Here is a 9,269-nt window from a genome sequence, read left to right on the forward strand (position 1 = left end):
GACTATATAAAACAATCCACCTGTGTTCTTTAATTTCGGAGTCTTCGTTTGTTTTTCTTGTTTAAAAATAAGTCAACTCTCCACTGCTTATGATTCGTAGTCCATGAAATCTAAACAAACTAGACAAAGCATGCCTTTGAGTTAAAGACGGGTTATTTGTCCTTTCGTTCCTTAACTCTTAATTATTTGCTTTCCTTTATTTTCCTTTATTTTCTTTTTTTATTGTACGCGTAGCGCCATCTTAAGGATATTCTCAGACGCACATGGCAAAGCTTATGAATATTACAATTTCTAATGACTGCGTGTGAACGTCAAACTTTACAGTTATTCGCAAATGGTGTTATAAATAAGTATTTTCTATGCGTTAACAGCAAATATTGTTAAATCTGTCATTCTGCTACTTATTAATCAGTGCTCACAGGTCTGGGTTATCATTTAATCCTAAATAACGATAACAACAAAGATGCTGAATTGAAATAATACAGTAAAGAGTTAAAATATGAGAGCTATAATTTAGACCGACGGACCCTGACCAATTAGACACAGCGTCAGGGCGTCTTAGCCCCGCCCACTACAGTGAAGTTATTACATTATAGATGTTTACCAGCCGAGCGTCCCACAGCGCCACTAGGCGGTCCAATAGCGCGCTGCACATTTGTTTCAGATGAGAATGAGCCTCCATCACTGGCAGCGGATTTCCAGCATCGCATTCGTCTCATGATCGCTGTTTAGAACCGAACCGACCCGAATACTAAACAGAGCACCCGGCGAGACATGGCACGAGACAAAAAGGACAGAGACAGCTGGGGTAAGTCCATTTTAACGCACCGAACCACCCAGACGCGAGACAGCTTAAGGGACGGGTCATTGTGCTATTCTGTAAATTATGAGGATGCTGGTGCATAGGCACTCCGTCTGTGTGTTGAGGAACACGCACAAATAAACACAAACAAAAACAATGCTTTTCCCCTGTCCAAATCAGCTGATTTGGTCCGGACCACAGCCCCGTTCCGCCCTGTATCTGTGCGTGTTTGTGATGACAGCTATTTTTACTGCTGTAACATCTATATTTAAAAGCTGTGTGACATTTGCTGTATCGGGATGTCTGTGGGAACACAAATTCGTGCTCGTTTGTATAATGCACCCACCCGTTTCTTACACATCCCGGTCAACAGTATGCTTTATTTTTAACGTCACGTCCTTGTGGTTTTGAGACCGATGTCTCGGGAAAATGTATTAGCTCACACGTCACTGTTTTTCTACATTGCGGTGGTTAATATCAGAAGTGATCTGACTGTGTGTGAAGTGATGTGCATTGATGCCAGTGACCCACATAAGCAGAGCTCTGTACATCTGCTACAGGCCTGTATGGAGACGCTCGTTTATGTAATATACACGATAGCCTTATGAATGCTTGCTGCTCTAACCAGGCCTGACCAGGTGAATATGACATGACAGAGAGCGAGAGAGAGAGAGAGAGAGAGAGAGAGAGAGAGAACAGGAGAGCTCTACAAGCTAATTTAAATGTAAATAATTTACAGTGTTGGGACAGTATTAGTGTCGCTTTGGTGCTAACCAATAGCAGAAGTTTAAATGCAATGCTGTGAACAGCTTCATCACATGCTTATAATTTGACTTAGGCCCACTAAGGTCCTTTTAACCTTTATCAATATCCATTACCGTTCAGTTGCATTGAAGAAATGCTTGACAAATGCATCAATTAGAGGGCAGGTCCTCCAGAGCAACCTGGTATTTTAATAGTTCACATACTCATATAATGTTTAAAAACACATTAACCATTAGGGTAGCAGCTGGTATAATGCTTGATAACCAGTTTTTTGCTTGGACCTCTTAACCAATAAAACATCTCTATGAGCCACATCACACTAGCCTTGATGACAAAGGTCAAGATCATCACTAAAGCTCCATTAGGATTGTCTGCTGCATTAAGCCTACCGTGACTCCACAATTTGCCCCAAGAGAATGTTAAATTGAGAAAAGAAAAAAAAATATGTTGAGTCATTGCAACTGCAGTGATTATCCATAACATTTTTCTTATTATCACTAATTCCTGATTTTGATTTAGGCCGTAATTGAAATCAAACAGATGATTATCTAAAGCATAATGTGGCATTAATGCTCCACTAAATACACACAGACCCAACCAGAGTTACTGTTAAATAAACCTATTAAAAAGATTTTTAATAATAGTTGGGTGATTTTGATTTGGTTAACAAAATAACAACAACAACAACAACAAAAATGAATCAGGTAACTAAAACAATAAAACATGATATCATCATAAAAATATGATTTTTGAAAATAAAAAAAAACAAGATATCCATAAGTTAATAAATAACACATTAGTAAATAACACTAAAATTGGTAAATAAATAAAACTGTAAATAAATAAAAAACAAATTGAGAGCAAAACTAAAACTGAAATATACATTAAACCTAAATAGTAATATGTAATAATAAAATGACAAAGGCACATGTTAAAATGACCAAAACGTATAATTTATATTAAAATGAAAGCTTTTTTTAAAAAAAAGTATAAAAAAATATAAAAAGAAAATCAATTTGCAATATTAATATATTATATAAATAATACTGCACCACAGTGTACCAACAAAAAGACTTTTTTCACTACATTTAAAAGCAGCAGCTTTAAGAGCTTTAACGGTATATGACGTCTCTGTCGGCTGCGGCTTGCTTACGTTGCTGGATGTCTATGGTTATGAGTTACCACTGTGACAGTCATTGCAATAGCAGGACTAACATATTTAAATGTGGTTGTGCTTAGGGTCTTTCGTGGATAAGAACGTGTATGACTGGAGCTCAGAGGAGGAGGAGACGGACGGACGGGCACGTCCGGTGCAGGTGCTGGTGGTGAAAGATGACCACACGTTTGAGCTGGACGAGGCAGCGCTTAGTAAGATCCTGCTGGCTGAAGAGGTCAGAGACAGAGAGGTGGTGGCCATCTCGGTGGCAGGAGCCTTCCGCAAGGGTAAATCTTTCCTCATGGACTTCATGCTGCGTTACATGTACAGCCAGGTGAGAATGGCTTTCATTTATAGTCTAAAGGAAAAATACGTGTATCATTGCGCTCAGATTAGTTTGCTGCTTGTTTTGAAGTTTGTGTAATCTGTAATATGTACAGGCCAGTGATAAGTGGCTTGGGGACCCAGATGAGCCACTGACGGGATTCTCATGGAGAGGGGGCTCTGAGCGGGAGACCACTGGCATTCAGATCTGGAGTGAAGTCTTCTTGGTGGACAAACCAGATGGTAGCAAAGTAAGAACCAAACCCACCTAAAATGCCTACCTACACTACTGTTGCAAAGTTTGGGCTCTGTAATTTATTTTTAAGAAGTCTCACCAAGAAAAGATGGGCACCTTGGCTGCATTTATTTAATCAAAATATGAAAAATAATTAATAAAATTTTAAAAAGTAATAAAGTGACTTAGAATGAAAAAATAACTGTTTTCTATATTAAGATATATATTAAAATGTCAGTGATGGCAAAACTTAATTTTCATCAGCCATTACTTCAGTTGTTAGGGTTACATGAAGAAATCATTCTAATATGATCATTTGCTGCTCAAGATACATTTCTTATTATTATCAATGCTAGAAGCATTAAATATTTTTCAACAAACTATAATATTTTTTCAGGATTCTGTGATGAATAGAAAGTTCAAACGTTATAAAATATTTTACATTTACAATAATATTCGACTGTTTTACCATTTTATTTTTTATCAAATAAATGCAGCCTTTGAAGAGACATTTCTAAATGTCATGAAAATTTTATTTATAAAATCTTAAAGACTGCAAATGGTGTGTATATATATGGCACACCATAATAAAATTAGTAAATTAGCATTTGAAATTTTCAATTTAAGTATTACATTATAAATTACTGTCACCTTTAATAAAACAAATGAAACCTTGTTGAATAAAAGTAGTAAACATACAGACTCTGAACAACAGTGTATGCTCATTCTCATGACTTGAGTGAAACTGTAATCTAATAAATTTGTGTAAGCAGAGCCTGTAACTCGGCGCTGTATGTGAAAATGAAACAAAAGCTCCTGTGAACACCAGAGGAAATTTCCTGAGGACCATTAACGTGTAGACATGCATTTGGCGGTTTTTCCTTTAGGTGGCAGTGCTGCTAATGGACACACAGGGGACCTTTGACAGCCAGTCCACTCTCCGTGACTCAGCTACTGTATTTGCTCTCAGTACTATGATCAGCTCTATGCAGGTAGCCCACAGCCCCCCTGTCATTTTCATCAGATTTTCAATGCAATTCGGTGGAACCTTGATGCAATCTTTTCTTTTTCAAGGTATATAACATATCTCAGAATGTTCAGGAAGATGATCTTCAGCATCTTCAGGTATAGAGTAATTCATTTTTCCGCTTGCAGTGCTGTGCTGTTAAACTGTAGTAGTCAGCGAAGTTTAATGAGATTTAGATGGATTTCAGAAATATTTACAAAGCAGTATAAAAACACGAGTGCACCAAAACCCCTGTAATTGAAAAAGATCATATAAATCAATAAATAATAAAAATACATGAATATGATATTAAATACGAGTGCAGGTTAAAACTGAAAAGCTTGTAAGCCATTATTTTCTGATAATTAAACAGAAAAGCAATAAATGAGTATCTTGAAAGCATATCTAGAGTAGTTTTTGTACTATGAAACTTAAAAATTAATAGCTATTTAAAAAAAAAAAAATACTGTTTTTTGTTGACCTTTATAGCTTTTCACTGAATACGGTAGACTGGCCATGGAAGAAACATTTCTCAAACCATTTCAGGTATTTGCTGTATATTAATGTTTCTGCTGACAGCTTCTATTAATATAAAAAATCAGTTTTCGTCTTGTACTTTCATTATGAAATGCCTTTATATGCGTTATACTGCTATAAACGAACATCACTACTCATCTGCTATGTGTTTTTACACAAGTCAATGATCTTTCTGGTGCGGGACTGGAGCTTTCCATATGAGTTTCCCTACGGACAGGAAGGAGGAATGAAATTTCTGGAGAAAAGGTTAAAGGTCAGGAGGTTAATATGTGGAAATACAAAAGGGCTAACATATTACAAAAACTGAAATCATAACCACCAGAACATGTGTCTATAAGTAGATCTCAGAGAATCAACACGAGGAGCTGCAGAACGTGAGAAAACACATCCATTCCTGCTTCACCAACATCTCCTGTTTCCTCATGCCACACCCGGGACTCAAGGTGGCCACAAACCCACACTTTGACGGCAGATTGAGGGGTATGTCTACAGCACCCTGTAACTGAGCTCAAATATGTGGAAGCTATGTTGGTGTCCTTGTACTGTGAAGTACAAAAAAATCAATCATGTGTTTCAGAGATCGATCAAGACTTTATTGATAATCTGCAAGTGCTTGTTCCGTGGTTACTACGCCCCAAAAACCTGGATGTGAAAGAGATAAATGGAAGCAAAATCAGTTGCCGTGGACTTCTGGAGTACTTCAAGGTAATAGTATTGTTAGAAGGGCATTAGCTACTGCTAGGAATGAAATGGGAATTCAATGGGAATGTGTATATATATATATCTTTATGTATATATATATATATATATATATATAGATAGAGAGAGAGAGAGAGAGAGAGAGAGAGAGAGAGAGAGAGAGAGAGAGAGATCTCAATTTTATATAGATAGATATACACAACACTTTTTTGCCAAAATTTTTCATGAGCTGAATTCAAAGATCTAGGTCTGTTGCTCTCAAATATTGTTCACAAATCTGTCTAAATCTGTGTTAGTGAGCACTTCTTCTTTGCCGAGATAATCCATCCTTCTCACAGGTGTGCTATATCAAGATGCTGATTAGAGAGCATGATTATTGCTCAGGTGTGCCTCAGGCTGGCCACAGTAAAAGGCCACTCTAAAATGTGCAGTTTTATTACACAGCACAATGCCACAGATGTTGTAAATTTTGAGGGAGCATGCATTTGGCTTGCTGACTGCAGGAATGTCCACCAGAGCTGTTGCTCGTGAATTGAATATTCATGTATCTATATTATATATATATATATATATATATATATATATATATATAATATATATATAGTACCACCATAATAAAATTTGTAAATTAGAAATTAGAAATTTTCATTTTAAGTAAATTAATTTCCTAAAGATTACATTTAACATCGTTAGAGGAAATTAGAATGCAGAATTCAGTATCAACTGATATTACAAAATCCACTGCAAGCAATGAATATGGTAACAAAGATGCATTTTTAACTTTCATATATAGTTCGTAGCTTGTGGAATTCCTTGAGTGAACTGAGCAGCTGTTTATGATTTTAGGCATATATCAAGATTTACCAGGGAGAGGAGTTGCCACATCCAAAGTCAATGTTACAGGTGTGACCTCTTAACACACACATTCCACATCCACAGATGTACAGTAAATACTCCTAAGAGCTATTAGCATCATACAGTACGACGGTGTTAGGGTGTGTTTGTGTTCACAGGCCACAGCGGAAGCAAATAATCTGGCTGCGGTGGCTGCAGCTAAAGATCTCTACAACAGGAAGATGGAGGAGGTGAGTGTGATGCCAGCTCATTTATGGTCGTATAAGTGCAACTCCTCTTCATCAAATGTGCTTTACTCTTTAGGTGAGCGGAGGAGATCGGCCTTTCCTCGCACCGAGCGAGCTGCAGACGCGTCACTTGGCCATCCGCGAGGAGGCGTTGACGTTGTTCCGCAGCGTGAAGAAAATGGGCGGCGAGGAGTTCAGCCGGCGTTACCTGATGCAGCTGGAGGCGGAGATCGACGAGCTGTTTGTCCAGTACATCAAACACAACGACTCCAAGAACATCTTCCACGCGGCACGAACACCCGCGACGCTGTTCGTGGTGATCTTCGTCATGTACGTGGCCGCGGGGATCACGGGGTTCGTGGGTGTTGATATCATCGCCAGCATCTGCAACATGGTGCTGGGCTTTGCTCTCATCACTCTGTGCACCTGGGCGTACATCCGCTACTCGGGAGAATACAGAGAACTGGGCGCCGTCATTGACCAGGTGGCTGGAGCGCTATGGGATCAGGTAAAAAACAACGCTGAAGAGGAAATAAATACTAACTGAACTTTAAAGGATGTATTTGGATATGGTTTATTTATATGCATGTTTGAAATTTTCAGTAGCCATTAATTCAGTATTAAGTGTCACTTGATCCTGCAGGAATCATTTGTTGCTTAAGAAAAGTTTAATAATAATATAAATGTTAAAATCAGATGTGCTGCTTAATATTTTTATGTAAACCGTAATTCCTTTTGGTAACACTTTATTTTAAGGTGTCCTTGTTACGTTACATGTACCTGCTATTATAATATATTATAATATTCAGTATTACATGCAATTAACCCTAAACCAAACCCATATAGTAAGCACATGTAGTTAATTAATAATTGCATTGTTACAATGACGCTAAATATATGAATATTTAGTATTTTTCAATTTCAATGCATCATTGCAAAGTAAATTTATTTCAGTAGTACAACAAAAAAACTTGTTGAATGGTACTGTATATACATAATAATAATAATAATAATAATAATAATAATAATAATAATAATAATAATAATTTGTATAATAAAAAATAAATTAATGAATACATTTTTCAAAGTAAATTAATGTTAAAATGCTTTAATGTGTTTATGTATTAACTGTTTTTACTAATTTAAAACAATATAATGTAATATTCTTCCTTATTCTTTTATAAATTTTAATGTCAGAATAAACATCACACACACACACATATATATATATATATATATATATATATATATATATATATATATATATATATATATATATATATATATACACACACACACACACAGAAACCCCTCTGTAAACTCCAGAATATAGATAGAATGGTAAAATCTATAGATAAATACATAAATAACAGTTCACATTTTGCTACTGATGATTAACGGTATTTCTCATTTCTTTGTTTTAGGGAAGCACAAATGAGGTAAGGGGTTACTCTACCTGCACGCACACCTGGACATACATATTTAGAAATGAATAATTTCACAACATCTAACAAGTATGAAAAGACATCTCACATTAACACGCCGTATATCCCTGTCCATCTCTCTCAGGCTCTGTATAAGCTGTACAGCGTAGCGGCAAACCACAGGCAGCTGTATAATCACGCCTTCCCTGGACACCAGACTGACCAACAGCAGCCCGAACAGGACAAGAAACAAAACTGACCCAACACAGTTCACGCAGATGCACTGTGGACAGTGACAGTGGAGCGTACAGTCAGAGAGAGAAAGAGACGCGGGACTGTTTAACGCTACAACAGAAACATATCACCGCCATCACCCACCACAGCAACATCCTTGCACCTACAGCCCAGGCCCATGGTCAGACGCTGTGGAGAATCAGACTGAAACGATTCGGTCTGACTGTGTTGCTTGTGCCTGCGTTAGAAAATCACAGCATTAGTTCTGACAGTTCACCATTTTGTCATCTCCTCACTGTAAATACTGTTTCTCTCTCTGACACTCACATGAAAGCGGTCTGTGCTTATTTTGTAATGGATGTCGTACGTTGAGTTCAGTGCTATTTATAAGGGAATAAAATACTACATGTTTAAAAACACAAGTTGTAATCATTATCACGGGCCAGCGTTAAGAGATTTTGACTTCCAGCCTATCATGTTTGGGGCACCAACCCGGAAAATACTGCACATTTAGTTCACTCAGTGGTCATCATGACAGAGCAGCCAAGTGAGTACCATTCCTGTCTACTTGAGTGGGAAAAGAACATTTGCCAAGTGTGTTTCAAAAAAAATCACCAAGAACGCCTGACATTCATAATATCATTTCATTAGCTCTTATCAGGCTAGCATGCAATGCTAATTCTCTTGAATGACTATGGACTGCTATAAAGACTTATTTTAAAAAGGATATCTGCGGGCATTCTGTTGGAGTGGATTCCATCACTATTTAAGACTAAATGCTTGTGCATATAGACAATTTATTACCATAGGATCTTTCTGGAATCTGCTGTACATTCATATTAAGGATCACTCTACATGTTTATTAATGGGGCCCCTGTTCTTTGTCACTCATAATTGATCACTATTTGAGACATTTTAAATGAGCTAATGAAACAAAATGCATATAGACATACATTTATTACTTCATGAGTTTGATTCATGTAGAATGAAGTCCATGGAATTCAG

General features: G+C 37.0%; 1 protein-coding gene across 1 annotated transcript; it reads left to right on the forward strand.

Moving 5' to 3' along the window:
• The first annotated feature begins 620 nt into the window (after window positions 1-620).
• atl1 (atlastin GTPase 1) lies at window positions 621-8,683 on the forward strand. The gene is made up of 14 exons (XM_043256281.1): window positions 621-808; window positions 2,807-3,057; window positions 3,164-3,298; window positions 4,170-4,274; window positions 4,357-4,407; window positions 4,778-4,834; window positions 4,986-5,078; window positions 5,167-5,305; window positions 5,403-5,530; window positions 6,371-6,427; window positions 6,538-6,609; window positions 6,683-7,114; window positions 8,031-8,045; window positions 8,176-8,683. Exons 1-14 carry the CDS (start codon window positions 775-777, stop codon window positions 8,287-8,289), a joined length of 1,683 nt encoding a protein of 560 aa, XP_043112216.1. The 5' UTR covers window positions 621-774; the 3' UTR covers window positions 8,290-8,683.
• Window positions 8,684-9,269: the final 586 nt, after the last annotated feature.

Source organism: Puntigrus tetrazona, chromosome 13, assembly GCF_018831695.1.
Source record: "Puntigrus tetrazona isolate hp1 chromosome 13, ASM1883169v1, whole genome shotgun sequence".
Classification (NCBI taxonomy): Eukaryota; Metazoa; Chordata; class Actinopteri; order Cypriniformes; family Cyprinidae; genus Puntigrus; species Puntigrus tetrazona.